Below are 20,766 nucleotides of genomic sequence, written 5' to 3'. Positions count from 1 at the left end.
GACTGACAGACATGATGATAAGATGTTGCTGCACAGGCCAAGCTTATTAGCGAAAGGGCATTGGGGTAGCAGGGATCACTGAATGTAAGTTGTTGTGTGCGCCATGTGCAATGTATATTTATGTTTTCTAAAAAGTAGTAACAGGGTTAATTTTGTTCCTGCCTTGATTGTAATACTATGCTGCGATGCACTTTTGATGTGGTTACTGACTTAGGTGGGTGGTTGTTTTTATCCACACTTGCCTTCAGTGTAACCTGCCCTGTATTGTAGTTCTGCCATATTTTCATGTGTCTTTTGATGTTTTTTTTACCAATTTTGTATTTTCAATAAAGATTTAGAAATAATTTTCACACTGCATGATGTGCTCCCTATTTGTGTTAATGTATTATAATAGGCACTCCATGCTTTGGGTTTAATAGGCCTTATATAGGGGATTATAACATTTGTATATAGACTGACAGACAATGATGAGATGCTGCTGTGTATAGACTGACAGACAAAGGTGCTGCTGAATATAAACTGACAGACATAATGATAAGATGTTGCAGTACATAGACTGACCGACATAATGAGATTTTGCTGTGTATAGAGTGTGAGTCTTTATACAACAGCATTTCATTATTATATCTGTCTATTAAGAGCAACATTTTGCCTTTCAGTCTGTGTACAGCAACATCACATCATTATATCTGTCGGTCTATATACAGCAACATCACATCATCGTGTATGTCAGTCTATATACAGCAGCATCACGTATATCAGTCTATATCCTACAGCATCTCGCCATCATGAATGTCAGGAAAAAGGGTTGTGGGAGCTACAAATGGATCAAGAAGTATCACATTGTGTCAAATATACCTAAAACAACAATACTATACAGTCCTACTAGGTTGAGAATAGAAAAGGAATAAAGGAAAAGATATACAGTAGAATAAGTCAGATGTGGTCTAAAATTATTTATTGGTTAATAATTATGCTACGGTGTCCTCTGCAGAGCCCTTGCATTGGACATAACATAGACAATTTAAATAAAAGCAATAAAATGACATTAATAAAAAATCATGAACTTGATTAAATAGCAAACAACTAGTTCCCATAAAAGGTAAGCAATTACTTATAGTATTAGCAATGTCTCTTTGATGGGTCGCGCTGTAAATACACACTTTCGTATCTCGCTGTGTAGTGTGATTACATTAAAGTCAATAGGGGAGATTTATCAAAACTTGTGCAGAGGAAAAGTTGCCCAGTTGCCCATAGCAACCAATCAGATCACTTCTTTCATTTTGCAGAGGCCTTGTTAGAAATGAAAGAAGCGATCTGATTGGTTGCTATGGGCAACTGGGCAACTTTTCCTCTGAACAGGTTTTGATTAATCTCCTCCAACATGCAGCGCTAGTACACATGCAAGTACACTCTTTTTGTCCCACACTATAGTGTGATTGCGCTGTAAGTTAATAGGTGGATATTAAGTAGCAGAGTTTTCTAGAGATGTTGTGACCATGTGTATGATGGTCCGTCTCTGATGTTGATGGCTCAGGCGGCATCGAGCTGTAAGTCTATTGCTGAGAACAACTGGTATGTAGCAGGGTAAGTGCACTCTGCAGCGCTGTAGGCCCATGTTTGCAGCCCACTCTACCCTGGTGGCACAGGGTATTGGTACCAAGTACCTTAACAGTGGTGCCAGTGAAAGGTGCTCCTTCTTTCAATCTGGAGGATTGATGTCCCGAATGAGTTTCACGTTGTTACTCAGCAAAGTAAGTGGGGTTCCGGGGAGCGTGCGCTCCGCTGGTGGGATGATCTCCAAAGTTTACAGTATTGCAGTAATGGTGAATAGTGATTCAAGCTTTCTTGTATTGGGGTGTATTGTCTCAAGCTTGCCTGTATTGGAGTGTATTGTCTCAAATACCCCAATACAGGCAAGCTTGAATCACTGTTCACCCTTACTGCAATACTGTAAACTTTGGAGAACATCATTCCACCAGCAGAGCGCGCGCTCCCTGGAACCCCACTAACTTTTTCTGAGTAACAACGTGAGACTCCTCCGTGACATCGATCCTCCAGATTGAAAGAAGGAGCACCTTTCACTGGCACCACGGTTAAGAGGTACTTGGTACCAATCCCCACCCCACTCGTGACTTATATTCAAATTAGCCCTGTGCCGCCAGGATAGAGTGGGCTGCAAACGGGGGCTACAGCGCTGCAGTGCACACTTACCCTGATATATACCAGTTGTTCTCAGCAGTAGACTTACGGTTCAGCGCCGCCTGAGCCATCAACATCAGAGACGGACCATCAGACACACGATCACAACATCTCTAGTAAACTCTGCTACTTAATATCCATCTATTAGCTGCATATTGACTTTAACGTAATCACACTACACAGCGAGATATGAAAGTGTGTATTTACAGCGCGACCCATCAAAGAGGGGAACTAGTTGTTTGCTATTTAATCAAGTTCATGATTTTTTATTAATGCCATTTTTATTGCCTATGTTATGTCCAATGCAAGGGCTCTGCAGAGGACACCGTAGCATAATTAATAACCAATAAATAATTTTAGACCACATCTGACTTATTCTACTGTATATCTTTTCCTTTATTCCTTTTCTATTCTCAACCTAGTAGGACTGTAGGGTTGTTGTTTTAGGTATCATGTATGTCAGTCTATATATAGCATTATCTAGTCATCATGTCTGTCAGTCTATACACAGTAGCAGCTCAGCATCATGTCTCTATACAGCAGCTTGTCCAAATCGAGTATATAACCCTATGGAAATTCTGCAGGTTATGCAATATCAGCCAGGAGGAGACTTGCTGTCTTTATTGAATCGCTATGATGACCAGTTTGATGAAAGCATGGCTCAGTTTTATCTGGCAGAAATAGTTCTAGCAATTCATAGTGTTCATCAGCTGGGATATGTACACAGGTAAGTGGGTGGGGGGAATATATAAAAGTGATTATTGGTTTGCTGGACAAAGTAATATTTTCACTTCACGTATTGCTGCATGGCCTTCAATATATACACAATATATTGCCTGTATATAGAGAAACCTCAATATTTGCCAAAAAATTACCCATGGACATGGTGTAAAAAAGAAACTATACTCACTTCTCGGGTCTTCACCTCTAAAGTCCCTGGTTGGAGTGCTGCAATGGTGTCCCTGTGTACCAATCACTGCCTCAGTGATCACATGCAACTACATGGCTGCATCCCATTCTTGGTGTACAGTACTTGCAGCTCTCTCCTGAGGAATCTGAAGCATCTTAAGAAGTAGCTTTGTATTTCTTAGACTAAGGCCTAGGCACAGCAGGTGTAGCACTTCTTTAATGAGCCGCACTAAACCAGTACAGTGCATAAAGGTTGGTGCAGACGTGTGTACACAGTTCTGAAGGATAAATGCATAAATCTCAGTAAAGAAGTAGAAACATACAAGTTGCAACTCACCTCCTTCTTTATTTGTCAACTTCATAAAACATACACGGACCGGACCGGACAGGAGTGTCTGCTGTCTGGTCAGTGTATGCTTTAAAGACTTACGGTATGAATTTGCCAACTAAAGAAAAGTCTATCAGGACTTATTCATTATTAATTAATTATTAGTACATTGTGCTTTTAGTGCCTAGTCTGATAAATAAAAATAACACTCTTTATTTATATAGCGCACACAGATTTCACAGCACTGTACACGGACATCCTCTGCATAGACATGCAAACTCAGCATTTGTCCTTAATAAAGAGAGGGGAATAAACTGCTACCGGACACTTCTGATAGCACCTTCTTTCTTGTGAGAGCAAGTTAAAGAGTGGTTGAAATCCAGCATAGCCAATCCATCTTTGCCTTTGGGGAAGACTTGGCACACCCCCATACACATTAGTTGGTTGGCTAGTCCTGCTGACATTCATCTGAGGCACACAGGTTGGGAAATGCTGATCTAAGGTGTATAGACAATTCTGTTTAGTTTAGCTCAAGTGCATCACATATATATATATATATATATATATATATTATTTAGCTATTTGTGGTTGTGTTACATGTCAGCATTCTTATAAGGCCTCATTCAGACTATTTAAGAGCTGTATTTTTTTTTTTATGTTAGGGTTTTTATTGTTTCTGTTATATGAATACTACACGCATTGTTTTATCCCATAGAGATATTAAACCAGAGAATATTCTTATTGACCGCACCGGACATGTTAAGCTAGTAGATTTTGGATCAGCAGCAAGATTGATCTCAAATAAAGTGGTAAGTGTACAGGGTTACTTGAGCTTATATCTACCTGATCTACATATGTTGCTGCCCTGTAACACATCACTACTTGCATTTTAGATGAGTGCACAGCTGCCTATTGGTACACCAGATTATATGGCTCCAGAAGTGCTCATGGTGATGAATGGGGATGGAAAAGCTGCCTATGGTCCTGAATGCGACTGGTGGTCTCTAGGCATTATTGCCTATGAAATGTTTTATGGAAAATCTCCATTTACAGAGGGAACAGCCACAAAAACATTCAACAACATCATGAACTTTCAGGTTACTAGATGTTTCTGTTGCAAAGTGTTTATTAGATATTTTTAGCCAGTGCACATTTTAATTACTTTTCATTGCTTTAACAGCGTTTCCTAAAGTTTCCAGAAGAACCAAAAATCAGCAAACATTTTCTTGACCTTATCCAAAGTTTACTATGTGGACAAAGGGAGAGATTGAAGTATGAAGATTTGTGCTGTCATCCATTTTTTGCACAAACTGACTGGGATAATATTCGGAATAGTAAGTAAAGGAATGCACGTTTCTAGTGATGTGGACTAAATCTGTTTATCATTGTGAAAACTATAGAAATGCTGTAATTTATGTCTTGCCTTACTGTTATATTTCAGTAGGCTGTACTAAATTGCACATCCCATTGCTTTTTGTGAAAATATTAGTATAAATAAATAGATCATCATATCTTGCGTTGCCCATACACTTTGGGTTTGACACTATGTAATGATCAGGGGCTATATAAAGGGGTACTCCGGTGCAGAAGGATAGGGGATAAGATGTTAGATCGCGGGGATCCTGCCACTGGGGACCCCAACGATCTCCGGGCAGACAGCAGCGGCGTCCGGAACATGGGAGCGTGGAGCTCCCGTGTTCGTGACGTCAAGCCCCCTCCATTCATGTCTATGGGAGGGGGCTTGACGGCTAGTACGTAGCTGTCACGCCTCCTCCCATAGACCTGAATGGAGCGGGCACGGCGGCTGTAGTCGCCTGTCATCCGGCACGGAGCGGAGTTTGCTCCGTGCACGGATGACCAGGGTGCCATGTCGGCGATCGCGGGGTCCCCAGCGGCGGGATCTAACATCTTATCCCCTATCTTTTTAATAGAGGATAAGATGTTTTGCGCCGGAGTACCCCTTTAAGGTAGACAAATTCATTAGGTCAGAGTCAACCCAGCTTGTGGATTTCAGCAAGAATGACCTGCAATATATAATGTATGACGTAAGTCATTCAACATTCCTGATCCTTTGTTTCCAAGAGGTATATATTGATGAAAGGAGAGACTTATAGCACTTTGTTGTCCTCCTCTCTTTTTCCTTATTGAAATAACTCACAAATAGTCCTGAACATGTTTGCTAAGCTGATCATGTATATTTATAGAGACATTGGGAAAGAGCATTGTAAAATGAGTATGACTTGTAGGCTCTACTAGTGGATTTGTGGCAGAGGTATTAGCCTTACGGAGCTAATATGGCTAGGCTTGCAATAGAACTACTACATACATATATATGGTGTCTATTGTGTCTCCCCCCCCCCCCCCACCCCCCAAATTTACATTTCTTTGGCTGTGATATTGCAGTTCAGTCCTTTTTTAGGTAAACATGACTGGCCTGTAGTTACTGACAGGGACCATGGACTTGAGTGGTTTTGTTTCTGGAAAATAAATTTGAAAACCATGAATAATTTTGTTGGCAATTCAAGTAACACGTTTTTCTAAATGCTCCTTCCCTAAATACATGACACATGGTCACAGGCTATAAATGATGGGTTTCTATTGTATAAAAATGTCAAAAGTTTTGCTTAATGATCATCCAGGGGTGAGACCCCCACTGATTGCTAAACTAAAGGGGCAGAAGTGCTGAGCTGAGTGCTTTGCCCCTTTGTTCTGGGACTTATATGAGCAGTGTTTGGGCTTACATTTTTTAAAGCTCCTAACACCACAAGCTTAACTTTTCAAGGTAACACGAGAAGAGACAATCAGTAACAAAGAGCATAGTACTCAGTTGAGTCGTCTTCATTTTAGCAATCCGTGGATATCTCAGCACCTAGACAACTATAAAGAGAAGTGTATGGGGACCTTAAAATGTAGCTTTTATTTGTTGTTTACGTAAAATATAGCACTAACAAAAAAATAAACATAGTAAAGCTGCAATGGCAGCCACTAGTGTCAATGCTGCCAGTTATTTCAATATACTTGTGCTGATTTGCACTGTTCCGTACTCAATACAGTTTATCTTTAACGTTCCTTGGCTATATGTGTCTCAATAAAGTTTGTGCATATATATTGATTAGTTTTTCACCATATACATAGGTTCCCAGTCATGTACACATGAATAGATCACATTATATTATATCCATGTGTCAAAAATTTCCAATCAATCTTTATATTGCACAACGTCCTCTGTTGTATGTATCTGCATAGTACACAATCTTATTATGGTGAGTACACAATTGCACATAGTCCTTTGTATTGCACTGTAGTGTGCTGCGTATCACGTATTGCACAGTATTTGTATATATTTGCACCTTGTCCTTTACTTATGTACACCCTTATTCACCTAGACCACTAGCCAAAATTTCTAACATATCACCATGAAATGTCAAAGTTTCTTTTTTTTTAAAGAATAGCTATTTTTTAAATTGTTGGCATTGTAAATGCATGGTGCCAGTTTAAAGCTTTTGACCCTGCAGTGTAGTATATGGGTTCCTGAGGACCCCATAGAAAAGTCATAAGCAGTTTGTAAGGACATCTATCCTCTCTTTCACTGTCTACACATCGCCATATAGGTAAATGAGGTCCCCACAGTGTTTCTCAGCATGGCAGAAGCCCAGGGATAGCCAGCCTATCTTCTTTTATTCATTCTCCTCCTCCTTTGTCAGTAAAAGGTGGAGTGGTCATATGTGAGTTGGCACAGAGGCAGTGACTAAGAGAATATGGGCTGTCTATTCCTTGGTATTAAAAAAATAATAAGAGAGAGCGCTCCATAGCATAATACCACCTGGGTAAATTTGTTAAGAGAAACGGTTGTACAAGTCTCTTACCCCAGGTGGTTGTGCGAATTCACACACAACAATGGTAAGCGTGAAATGAGCGGATAAGCCATAAAGTCACTACAAAATAACAAAAATATTATCATCCGCCCTGCCAATAAGGGGGGGCGGAATAGCCATCCTTGATACAGAGATGTATGTGTGTGAGGCTACTAGGATCCTTTCTGATTCTGAATATTATAAAATTCTAATAAATGATCCCTCAAGGGAATATTTTAATTTATATACAAATTTAATTGCTGAGGCTGCAGACAAGTCCTTGTTCGATAGGAGGGAGCACACATTCCTCAACATCAAATATTACTCACTTCCCATTTTTTATTATTTACCCAAATTACATAAGGATTTGATTAATCCGCCAGGTCGTCCTATTATTTCAGGTATTCATTCTATTACTGCACATTTATCCCATTATGTTAACCTTTTCCTTCAGCCGCTTGTTTTACAGTTGCCCTCTTATTTAAGAGACTCTACACAATCCATTTGTGACATCCAACAGACTTCCCTTCCATCCAATCTTTATTTTTTTAACTCTGGATGTGTGCTCCCTCTATTCGAACATCGATACTAAATTGGGTTTGGAGAGTGTAGAATATTATTTAAGCTGCGCTTCAGATTTAGGAGAAGATCAGTCTTCTTTTTTATTAAAATCTATTGAATTTATTTTGGAACACAATTTATTTACGTTCAATAATATTATTTACAGGCAGACCAAAGGCTGTGCTATGGGGATTCGTTTCCCCCCAAGTTATGCTAATTTGTTCATAGGGCGATTCAAGTCCCAGCACATAGCACAGCCTACACGATTTTCAGGATACATATTATTATTTAAAAGATTCATAGATGATTTGTTCTTTTTGTGGACCGGGGCCAAGAGTGAGGCAGAAGATTTTGTGAAATATTTAAATTCAAACATATGGGGTCTCAAATTCACACTTCATTTTTCACACACTACAATAGAATTTTTAGATCTAGAAATCATGAAAACAGAGAATAACCAGATTGCCACTTTTTTTTAAACAAGTAGATGTGAACAGTCTTCTGAAATATGATAGTGCACACTATCCAAATTGGCTAAATTTTTTTCCTTATGGTCAGTATGTCCGCATTAGAAAGAATTGTACGAGCGATAGCGACTTTAAAACACAAGCTTTATTATTCAAAAAACTTTTCTGTGAAAAGGGATATCTGAAAAAATTAATGCATGCGGCATACAACAAAGTAAAAATAAAAAAACAATCAGATTATCTAGCCCCAAAAGAAATCACAAAATCAAGTGAAGAGAATACATTCAGACATAACTGCATCACAAATTACAATAATAGCGCTATTGAAATAAAAAAAATCCTCAAAAAACATTGGTTCATTATTCAGGCTGATCCTATATTGAAACAATCCATACCAGAAATCCCTAGTGTCACGTTCAGACGGGCAAAAAATTTAAAAAATGTATTGGCTCCCAGTAGATTTGTTACAGATAGTCTTTCCAAAAAAAAAAAAAATGAAGAGTTGACTGAAAAGGGTTGTGTCCCATGTAACAAAAGCAAATGTCTTTGCTGTAGCATGATAGGTTGCACCAGGGTTGAGTTATTTTCCTCATGGATCACAAAAAAAGATTTTCCTATTAAAAGTCTAGTCCATTGTGGTTCACAATTTTCTATACACTTACTAGCATGCGAATGCAACTTGCAATACAGTGGTCCCTCAACATACGATGGTAATTCGTTCCAAACGACCCATCGTTTGTCGAATCCATCGTATGTTGAGGGATCTGTGCAATGTAAAGTATAGGAAGCTGTACTCACCTGTCCCCGCCGCTCCGGACCAGGTCCTCACCGCTCCAGATGCTGTCCAAGGGGCTCCCGATGCTGTCCCACTACTCCGGTGTCTTCTTCGCGATGGTCCGGGCCTTGCTTTCTGGTGACGTTATTACGCTGCTGCGCCGGCGCGGCGTGCGTAGTGACGTAATAACGACGCCAGAAAGCGAGGCCCGGACAAGATGCAGAAGACGCCGGAGGATCGCGAAGTGGACCCGGAGCAGCGGGAATAGGTAAGCGAACCTGTCCTGGATGCTTAAACTGCTATCCGACAGCAGCTTAAGCATTTTGCGCTGTCGGATAGCAGTTAATGCGATGGCCCCGACATATAAAAGCATCGTATGTCGATGCTGACATTGACAGGCAATGGCCTCTGAGAGGCCATCGTATGTAGATTTTATCATACGTCGGGGCCATCGCAGGTCGGGGGGTTACTGTACGTGGGCCGCACTGTGCAAACGGTGCGGTCCCGTATGTGCAAACAGGTCCAATATAAAAAATAATTTTTTGTTACATAGAGTCTCCAGACATTTTTCTATTAAACATAAAAGTGATTACATCACATTAAAACTCGTTATATTGGAACAAATTCCGGAGGATTGTTCCGATCGGTTTCAGCGTTTAATCAATCGGGAGTCCTTCTGGATCCATAAACTGTCTACTTTGACCCCTCAAGGGTTAAATGAGACCATTGAGAATGTTCGGTAGGAACTCAACCCTGGTGCTTCATTCAGACTTAGCGTTTCTTTTATTTTTATTTCATGCTAATATTATATCCATATATGCTGCTTTTTCATATAAAGATTGATGTCTTATATACTTGTTACTAATGGATATTACGAATCCAAATTTTTATGTAAAAATTTTTTATGTAGTAATGTTGATTTTATCGTTGGGTCAGAGTGCATGCTGTGTTACCAATATTAATTAAAATACCGGACCCAATATAATACAATACAATACATTGGAAAAATAGAAATAAGTACAATAATAATAAATATAAAAATAAAATAAAATGGAGTGCCGTATTTGTGTAGGCATTATATAATGGACCCTATACTATAATACTATAAAACAAAATAAAACATAGTGTATCCTACACTGTGAGTCATTAAATGAAAATTTATAGATGTACTGGATCACACGGTCATGCACACTGTTCCCAAGTATAAAGGATGTGTGTATTGGAGTACATTGTATATATTTCTCATGCTTCATGTTTTATACTTTTTTTAAATATTTTTTGTAAAAGTGTAAGTCACTAAAGAGTTAACTGTATGTTGTATAAAAGCTCCCCCCCCTGCTGGGGATTACCATGCCTGATGAAGCCGCGCAAGCGCGGTGAAACGCGTTGCATTATCCAAATAAAGCTACTCCAAATCAGCGCCGCTGATACCCGCCACCTCTTTGAAGTCTATCCTCAGCTATTCCTTGGTATATCTTGGTACTGGAAAGGACAGGGAAAAATTATGTTTTTCAAATTGTGGCGACTATTCCTATCTAGCCATTGGTTTATTTAAATACATGTTTTCCTGGTGACAGGTCAGCTTTGAAAAGAAGTGTGAATATCCCCCAGAGGTCTCTCATGACCTTATATTAAATTATGTTTAAAAACCTATCTAATATATAAAGGTTATGGACATATTTGCACCACTTTTTATTAATTTTCTTTACTGAATGCAAAATGAACCAACTTTCGAAATAGTCTTAATTAATATTTTTCTACCATTTAACTGCTGTTTTGAAAGAGAGAAGAAAAATCTGCCAGATAGACTGCCATCACTTAGTGTTAGAGATGATATCAGGGAAGTGTAGAAAAAAAAGGAAAAACAAGAGGGGAACCATGCCTTGTGTAACCCTGTGGATCACTTGGTAGATATCGCCTGGTGAGATTCCCCAATGGTGGTTGGACTCTACCTTTAAGTTAGAAGGTAGTAGGTGTGAAGAAGTGGCGTGTTGCAGGCTGCAAGCCAAGGGTAACAGATCCGGAAACCTGTAATGGGAACTGTCAGCAAGTGTTCTTGGTAAAGGAAAATGACTCTTGCCCCAGGCACTGCCAGAAAGGTATCTGCATCTGGTCCAGGAATCAGCATTTGATCAAATACTGTAGTTTGTACATCTCACTACGGTAAGGCGACCATCGAATGTTGATTCTGGAGTCTCTGGAGGATCTTTCTAGCATTGCCTGACAAGGGTCACACGAGGGGGGGGGGGGGGGTTCACAGGCACTGAGCTAATCAGCTAATCAGTTTTAGCTTAGTGTCAGTAGGAGGCAGACACAGGTCTGGAGTTCTCCAGACCTGTTTTTTTCTTTCATTATTTTGTAGTTCAATATATCTAGTTAGGTTCTTTTTCCTTTGTTGTTTTTTCTAGGTTGTGCGACAGGAGCATGACACTGCCTGATCTCCCACATGCGACAAAGGGGCACGGTTCATAGAGTATGGGCCGTTAACCCCTTATCGCCAACGACCAGTGCCTGGCGGAATACCCTGGGTCTGGGTCCCCCACTTGCCCCTGCCCGCTTCGCTATGGCAGCTTGGCATGATGCAGTGTGGCCATAAGCTGGCTGAAGCAGACCTGAGTAAGTATAAGAAGATGGAGTCTGGGTGAGTATGTACATTCTCTCTCTTCCCCCCCCCCCTCCTCTATATCCCTAGGGTCTCCCTTTCCGATGGCTGAGCCCCCTAAGGGGGTTTCCTTACTCAGTACAACTCCTAGGCCGCCATATTGGTAGTAGTGGTCCGTGCACCTCATGGCCTTCTGGCTCTCCCTTCCCCTCTATGGCTGCCGCAAGCCTTGTTGCCTGGGTGGCTGTCGGGAGTCAGTATCTTGTTCCCCCTCTATTGGATGCAGTACGGCCATCTTTTTTAGCGGAACCTGCAAACTACAGACTCAGTGCGCTTCTGCTCCCGCCATACCACAATTTAAAGGGTACCTCTCATCAAATAAACTTTTGATATATTTTAGATTAATGAATGTTGAATAACTTTCCAATAGCATGTTAATGAAAAATATGCTTCTTTCTATTGTATTTTTCCCGATCAGTCCTGTCAGCAAGCATTTCTGACTCATGCTGGAGTCCTAAACACTCAGAGCTGCCACCCTGCTTTGTTCACAGCCATACAGGCTGTGAACAAAGCAGGCTGGCAGCTCTGAGTGTTCTCCTTTGTGAACAAAGCAGAATGGCAGCTCGTAGTGTTTAGGACTCCAGCATGAGTCTGAAATGCTTGCTGCCAGGACTGGTAGGGAGACCCCTAGTGGTCATTTCTTCAAAGTGGAAAATTAAATAGAAAGAAGCATATTTTTTTAATAACATGCAATTGTAAAGTTATTCTACATACATTAATCTATAATATATCAAACGTTTTTTTGATGAGAGGTACCCTTTAATCAGCTGGTGGCGGGGGAGTCTTTCGGGCGGCAGTTTTACTTTCATTTTCGGCTGCCTGTATGATCGCGGCCGACCCCCTTTTTTTTTCAACATGCCACAGCCATTGGGCTTTTAATATCTGTCTGTGGCGCCATTACTTGGCACCCTTACTGTCTTCTTTTCCCCCCGGAAAAGTTGTGCCAGGGGTTAACATACCCCTTCTTCCATGGTGGGGACATGGACAGCGCGCACATTACTCCCACACTGATCAGGCGGCGCTACTTCTCCCCGCCCCTCCTGCGGGGTGATGTGGTTTCTGTTTCACCTTGTGTAAAAAAAAAAAATAAATAAAAATGAAAAAAAAAGAGCTTCTCATGGGCCGCCCTGCACCCTCCAGTGGCTGACTGGCTAATTGTCCAGCACTGTTCTCTCCCCTGTGTTAGGCTCCCCTCTTGTGGCCAAAAGGGGTCATTGCAAATGCATAGCCATTTCTCATGTCTTTGTCAGTTTGGCAGTCTGAAGTATTACCCTCAGATCACCTGCTTCCTAGTATGCTCCCCCATGCCTTGAGAGCATTCATCTCGCTTCTCTGCCTTTTGACTACAATGTAGTGTTGTATCTGTTCTTATCAGTTTAATTCCTGATATGGATTTTTGACAACTGGGGCCGCTTTGGAAGCTTACTTCTGGGGCCTTAGGCTTTGCCCCGTGATTGCAATATCTTCGGGTACAGTGCGCCACTTTTCTGATATGTCCCCTATCTGGGGACCATGTATTACAGGGAATTTTGAGACTGGCGCCCCTTGCGGAACTTTTCTTCAGTCACCCTGATATAGCAGTGTCTTCAGGTACAGTGCACCAATTGACCTTGACTCTCTGCTTTGCACATGAGTGACCTGCAGCAGTGGGTTGTCTCTGTCAGAAGTGGGATAACTCCTGACTGTCCCCTTAAAAACATTGCAGTGCTTTACCCTTGGTCCGCTTGTTTACGGCACATAGCATTTTGCACCGTACCATTTTGCATACATGAGCTGTGGACCCAGAGTCAGCACTATGTGCTTCTTAGCCTCTATTTTCTGAGTGATTGTTTCGGGCCTTGGCCCCTTTTCCGTGGTGACCTTTTGGTCATTTACTGGGGTATGGAGTTTTGACAAAGGTCCAGACTTAGGCATACTAATCAGCGTGGCTCACCTCCCTACCCCTACAGTCCCTTGGGGCATACCAGGAAACCTGGCAGCGCCCAGCCTGTTTTCACCGATGGTCACCCATACTGAGTCTGCCGCGGCTGAAGTTCTGTTACCTCACCACATGTGCCAGGTGCCCAAAATGGGTGCCCCAGCGTGTGCAGCGGACTCTCTGCAGCTTCCATGGGGCTAGTACTATCCTGACCCCCCCCCCCCCCCCGGCCTATCCAAGGTATGCCTCTGCCTTGGGGCACATCGCCTAGGGTTTTTCGCACAGGCTTGTAGTTGCTAAGAGTCTAATGGTGTGGGTCTCCATGATCCCTCTACTTATTTCTGGATCTGAGAGCCGCTGGTTCTGATGGCGGCTGCTCCTGGGTTTCCAGACAGCTCTTACCTCCTTACCGGCCATGTGGACCTCGAGGGCCTTTCGGTCAGTCTGGTTGGCCCTGTCTGGCCAATGCACACTTCTTCAACGGGTGTAGTCCTCCAGTCGCACTCTTTTCCCTGCCCTTCAAGGCAATACAGAGTGTTCTTTGAGTTTTTCTCTTGCACCTGTTTTCTCGTAGAGTGGCCCTGGGCCTGTGGCTTTGGTACCTGGGCCTCTCGGTTTGGGTGGTCGACAGCGGGCTTCATGCCTTAGCTGTCTTCAGGCAAGATCGCCCTTTCGTTCGGGCATGGATGTAAGGTGGTTTTCACTCCTGCCAGGACAAGTTCGGCCTGGCAGGCCTTCGGGGTTGTCGGAACCCCTTCTTTGCACGATTCCTCGCTTTTGGGTCTTATATTTTGTGAGGGCTTTCAGGTGGTCGGGTTCCAGATTCCGGATTCCTCTGGGCCTTGTCCTCTTCCTTCTGCGAAGGGATATGGCTCAGTCTCTGGCCTGACCTGCCCTTCTCTGGCGGTTGTTTTCCCCTCCCCAGGGACTGCTTTGGGATGTCCCATGGTCTCCTTTGTCCCCCAATGAAGCGACCGGGAAAAGATTTTTTTGTACTCCCCGTAAAATCTCTTTATTGCAGCCTTCATTGGGGGGGGACAGCACCCATTTCCAGTTACCTATTCAGGTTGTTTGTTGCCTGTTGTTCCTTTCTGGTGTCCTTCGGACGCATCTCCTTGTTGTTTGGCTTATCCTACTGCTTTGTGACACAACTGATTAGCTCAGTGCCTGTGGGCGGGTATATCCTGCTGGAAGGAGCCAACTTCTTTTTTTGCCTAGTGTAAGCCTCCTAGTGGACAGCAGCATAATACTCCTGGTCTCCTGTGTCCCCCAATGGCTAGGAGAAAGAGATTTTACGGTGAGTACAAAAAAATCTCCTTTTTCATAGCCTTTTAAAGAAACAGACAGCAAGCTCACCCACACTAAATCCAATACACCAAATTTAGTGCAGGTGTACCAGATTACAGTGACTTTCTTGGGACCCCTTCGCCCGTGTGAGTGCAAGGTGGGCTTGTATATCGGTGCAGAAGGGATGGAGGAATAGAAGCTGGCTATGCTATGTCCTGCCTCCATTGAGCAAAGCTGGCCAATTCCAGATTAGTAATGATGGCTAATACAGCTATGCATCGCCATAACCTGACCACAGATCTGGGTAAGTGATACCTCATTACAATTCGATTAACCACACTAATACCCCGTGTGTTGGGTTTAGTGTAGGTGAATCCGCTGTCAATTTCCTTTTTAAGCAGAGTGAAAAACCCACTCTGAACTACATTGCTATCATAGTTGTTCGGTTTACCCAAGACTATACATAAAATGTGTCAAAATGACTGAATCAAAATGGATTACACTTTATTTTAATGTGAATTTGCAAAGTTAATGAACAATTTATAACATTTTTAGGTTCTGTAAAATTTACCAAAAATAAGACTAAAAATGGAAAATGCGTAAAAATGAATAATGGGTAATAACCTCAAGACAAACCCTATCATGAAAAAATGAAGCACAAATTATTTTTATAGTTCAAAAGATAAAAACATAAAATTAATAAACAACCACATGTGCAAAATCTATCAAATGTTTCTGGTCATTTAGGGCCAAAACAGTTAGGATGGGTTTACACTTAGTATTTTTGTTAAGTATCTGCTTAGTATTTTTAGCCAAAATCAGGAATGAGTCCTAAACACAGGAAAAAAATATATGCTAGTTCTGACCAAAATACTTTTTATAAACCCAGCTATTACAGCTTTAGTGGGGCATATCAACCATAGTTCCCAGTAACCGGTTAGGCCTTGTTTATGTCACACTAATATTCTCCACTGTGGTTATGTATTGGAATACCATTGAAAAAGTAATTTAATTGTACCTGTTGCTTAAAAAACTTTTTACATGCCCTAGAGACTAGACAAAAGTTTTGATTGATCTGAACACTCAGACCCTGACCAATCACTAGAATGGACGGGAGAGAAGCACGCGCTGACCGAGACAATCCCATAGACTAACGTTGTAAATTTGTCTTGTTAGCTCACTCTTCTCCTGGCTCATTCTAGCAATCTGTGTCGACAACCTGTCCTAGGTTTTTTTTTAGTGCCCATTTAATCATAAATCACAGCGAAGCCAAAGGCTTTAGCAGAACATAGTCTCCTTATGTCTATGTTTGATTTGCTTTATACCACTATGCATTTTATTTGTAGGATAGAAAAGCATAGACTACTACTACTAGTGCCACAAATTTGGGGGGAATTAGCATCCACTGCTTCCTTGTGTAGACACTGGAAAACCAACACCCACAAAATGTCACGAGGTTCTAGAGTCTAGGTTCTAAAGTCTACTACTGTTTCCATAAATCCTGAATCCCTGGGCACTGCCATGCCTTTCCAGAAATCAGTCACATTTACCACATTTAGGACAGCTTATCAGAGTTTGCAGAAAAGCAGGCATTGTCAGCAGGTTAAATCTATATTACGCATGTTACATTAATTTGAAATATGTTTCCTTCCACACCCCTTTTATTACACAACCTCTCAGCCGTTCCCACCCGTAGAGAATTTTGTCTCTAATGTACGAGTACTGAGTAATATATGGGTCCATTTTACATAAATGTAGTGTTTCATTACCCTAAAGAAATGGTCATAGAGAGGGAGACCTTGTGAGGGAGGCACCTAGAGATGAGTGAATTTTTGCAAAATTCGATTCGGCCGATTTGCCGAATTTTCTGAAAAAATTCAGTTCAGTCAGAATTTATTTGTGGCGAATCTGTATTAAAAACTGCTATTTCTGGCCTACAGAGAGCCTCAATAGGGGTGTGTAGAACACTTTGCCTTGCTGTAACATGCATAGGGTGTGTGCTGGGTTAGTGAAATAATACTGTTATTCAGTATGACATGCAGATTAGAGGCATCGCTATTAGAATCACTGTTGCACAGCGGCACAATGACAGAGCCTGGAGGTGGCATCAGTATGAGGAGACCATATAGTGGCTGAATGAGGAGACCATATAGTGCCGGAATGACACAACGTGGAGGTGGCAACTGCCTGATGAGACCATAGGACCTCACAATTGAAAAGATTAAATATATTTTTATTAACATTTAAATTGAAGATTTCAAATAGATGAACCTAAAAAGTTTTATTTAATATGCCAGCAGCATGAAGAGACCACATGGCGGTACAGTGACACAGCATGGAGTTGGTGGCAGCATGAGGAGACCATATAGTGGCTAAATGACACAGCCTGGAGTTGGTGGGAGCAAGAGCAGACCATATAGTAACTGAACGACAGCCTGGAGTTGGCGGCAGCATGAGGAGACCAAATAGTGGCTGAATGACCCAGCCTGGAGGTGGCAACAGCCTGGCGAGACCATAGGGCCTCACAATTAAAGATTAAAGATATTTGAAAAGATATATGAGAAGATTAAAGATATTTTTTTAACATTTAAATTGAAGATTTCAAATAAATGAATCTAAACAGTTTTATTTAATGTGCCAGCAGCTGAATGACACAGCCTGGAGGTGGCGGAAGCATGAGGAGACCATATAGTTGCAGAATGAGCGCCTGGAGGTGGCAGCAGGATGAGGAGAACATATGGGGAGATAATTAGTCAGTCTGGAGATGGCATCAGCATGAGGACAACATATAATGGCAGTATGAGACAGCCTCTTGGTGGCATCAGGAGTCCTGAAAGTGACCCGGTAACATAGTGGGCGGTGGGTGGCAATACCAGTACCAGGTGACGAAGGTGGATGAAAAAAGGAGAACTTGGCATCAGATGGATGGGAGGATCAGAATAGTAGCTGAGGCAGGTAGGCAGAAGAAAACGGTCTCTTTTGTAAAAGTGTTAGTGTGCACAAGTAAGTATTGAGGATATGCATTACATAACACTTAACTTTTAATAATATTCTTAGGATAAAATATATGTACCCAAAATTTTTTAGAAATCATACAAAAGGAAAGGTGTGCAAAAAACACCATGTGCCACCTACACTACCAAGTATTGATGTGATGCAAAGACCTCTAAAAGGTGGAAGGGAACAACGTATGGTTCATTGTAACCAGTGGGGGTAAAAACTTCCCCTGTAAGGCCCTACTCTCGCAATATTAATTCCCTTCTTGGCAAGTGTTACTCGACCTAAAAGGGTGGCCCCACACAGGAACCTCTCCCTATTTCCACCTGCAAACACAGCCATTTCCCAGGGTTTTTAGGTGGAAATAGGGAGAGGTTCCTGTGTGGGGCTGCCCTTTTTAAGACGAGTAACCCTTTCCTCAAAAAGGTGGAAGGAAACAACGTATTGTCCATTGTAGCAGGTGGGGGTAAAAAAATTCCCCTGTAAGGCCCTACTCTCGTCCTATTAATTCCCTTCTTGGCAAGTGTTACTCGCCCTAAAAAGGGCGGCCCCACACAGGAAACTCTCCCTATTTCAACCTAAAAAACCCTGTGAAATGGCAGTTTTTTAGGTGGAAATAGGGAGAAGTTCTTGTGTGGGGCCGCCCTTTTGAGGGCGAGTAACACTTGCCAAGAAGGGAATTAATAATGCGAGAGTAGGGCCTTACAGGGGAAGTTTTTACCCCACCTGTTACAATGGACCATATGTTGTTCCCTTCCATCTTTTAGAGGTCTTTTCATCACATCAATACTTGGTGAAGTAGGTGGCACATGGTGTGTTTTTGCACACCTTTCCTTTAGTTTAATTGCAAAAAAAATTTGGGTACATTATATTTTATCCTAAGAAAAGTAAATTTTTAGCTAATGCATATCCTCAATTCTTACTTTTGGTCTGATGCAGAGGAATGTCTGTAAATGGGGAGCAGCACCTTAAGTATGTTTTGCACTATCCGTATTTGTGAAGTGTTGGTGTGGCACCATGGTCAATCTACTCTGATGCATCAGGCATTAGTGGGTGGAAAACCTGGCTGATCCATGCTTCATTCATCTTCACAAAGGTCACTCTCTGTCCACATTTTTCTTGGACAGATGAGTTCTCCTTGGGGTTACTATATCCCCCCCGCTGCACTAAACACCCGCTCTGATGGCACACTACTGGCTGGGCAGGACAGCTTTTCCAGGGCAAACTCTGCTAATAGTGGCCACAAATCAAGTTTGGCTGCCCAGAAGTCCAGCGGATCTTCAAGGTGTGTTGGCATGGTCAAGTCAAGGTATGCCACCACCTGCTGGTTCATTCCTAATCCAGGTCTACCTGCTGCTGATGAGTTGCTTCCCTATGCGGGTGAAGAAAGCTACTCATCAGCCATTGTAGACACAGACTTGGGCCGGGCGCAGCGCCGACGCTGAAGAAGACCGTCCAGAGACACACACACACAGGGGACGGAGATGTGCCCCCATCAAGTCTTGTGTGAAGTCTTCCGGCATTTAGAGCTACTTGCCCGAAGTAGGGCTAAATGCCTGAAGAAATCACCTGCCCGACGCCCGAAATTGCATGTCACAAGCGTCAGGCGATACAAATTACACATCGCTGGTGCGGGCCGCAAAATTTTGTTACGTGGGCTGGGAGTTTGAGACTCCTGCTCTAGCTCCTCTAGCTGCTCCTCCTCTCCTGTAAGATGACTAGAAAAACTGCCCATCTCGTGAAACCTAAACTGTGCTCCACTGTGCCCCACCCCCACCTCCTCCAGTTCAGTCCCCACAGGGCTCACATGGCCGTGAGATGTAGGGGCCATGTCTCCAGTGCCCTGACCAGCCATTGTTTCTAATACCTGTTGTGGTAAATGAAGCAGTGGAATGACGTTATTCATCCCGTAATCCTGGTGACGGACTATTAAGGTGTCTTCCTAAAAGGGCCTGAGCAAATGGCAGGTGTCATGTATGGGCTGCCACTGGTTGACATTGAAGTTACACAGGGGAGTCCCCCTATCCGCTTGGATCATCAAGAAATTGGTTATGGCTTTTCTCTGTTCGTATAGTCAGTCCAACATATGGAGGGTGGAATTCCAACGTGTGGAAACGTCGCAAATCGGGGATACAGTTCTGACGTTGCAGCTCAAGGAGGGTGTGCTTGAGTCCCTTTGCCAAGGCAAACCATGTGAAGAACATCGTGACACCGCCGTGCCATGGTATGTTGGAGGGGCACTGAGCCGTGTCCGTGCAGTGGAGGCTGAGGACACGTTGAAGGATGAGGAGGTGTAGTCGCACACTGTCACAGGACCAACGGCCTGAGAGCGAGGAGGAGGAAGTGGCATGACCTGTCAAAGTTGCTGTTGTGGCTGTGCAGGAACCACATTCACCCAGTGGGCCATAAAGGACATGTATTCACTCATTACTTGAGGTGCCCACAAAGTCTTCAAAGGTATTGGGGATGCCTTGCTTGCTGGGTCATGTAGTTGGGTTTTACAGAAAGCTAGCACCTGTGAGACTTGGAGAAAGTGCTAAAGGATAAAAGGGAGAATTGCTCAAGCACCTCAGATGGTATGAGCCATCACTTATCTTCCGCATGAATCACCTACTCTGCAATATGTACTTCCTTGTCTCTCCATTCTGTCTAGAACTTGTTCACTCTGCCTTTAGGGAATTCTTGGTGATTTTCAAATTAAAAAAAGAGGTTTTATTGAATAAAGACAACAAAATAAAAGACCAGCCAAAACAATATATGAATGGACCTGGGCGGCCCAATAAATGCGTAGCATGCAATGAAACAC

At 42.4% G+C, this 20,766-nt stretch overlaps 1 protein-coding gene and 1 pseudogene across 5 annotated transcripts in view; both read left to right on the top strand.

Annotated features, from left to right (window-relative positions):
- CIT (citron rho-interacting serine/threonine kinase) overlaps nucleotides 1–20,766 on the top strand; it is a 174,613-nt gene that overhangs the window by 20,538 nt on the left and 133,309 nt on the right. For all 5 annotated transcript variants that reach the window (XM_056529852.1, XM_056529823.1, XM_056529836.1 and 2 more), the window contains exons 6-9: nucleotides 2,787–2,929; nucleotides 4,155–4,248; nucleotides 4,333–4,536; nucleotides 4,620–4,773. In XM_056529852.1, coding sequence (XP_056385827.1) covers nucleotides 2,787–2,929; nucleotides 4,155–4,248; nucleotides 4,333–4,536; nucleotides 4,620–4,773 — 595 coding nt within the window. The remainder of the gene's footprint in view (nucleotides 1–2,786; nucleotides 2,930–4,154; nucleotides 4,249–4,332; nucleotides 4,537–4,619; nucleotides 4,774–20,766) is intronic.
- LOC130337688 (U2 spliceosomal RNA) lies at nucleotides 13,082–13,243 on the top strand (annotated as a pseudogene).

Source organism: Hyla sarda, chromosome 1, assembly GCF_029499605.1.
Source record: "Hyla sarda isolate aHylSar1 chromosome 1, aHylSar1.hap1, whole genome shotgun sequence".
Lineage (NCBI taxonomy): Eukaryota > Metazoa > Chordata > Amphibia > Anura > Hylidae > Hyla > Hyla sarda.
The sequence above is the reverse complement of the archived record's forward strand: the minus strand, read 5'-3'. Positions and strand labels throughout refer to the sequence as shown.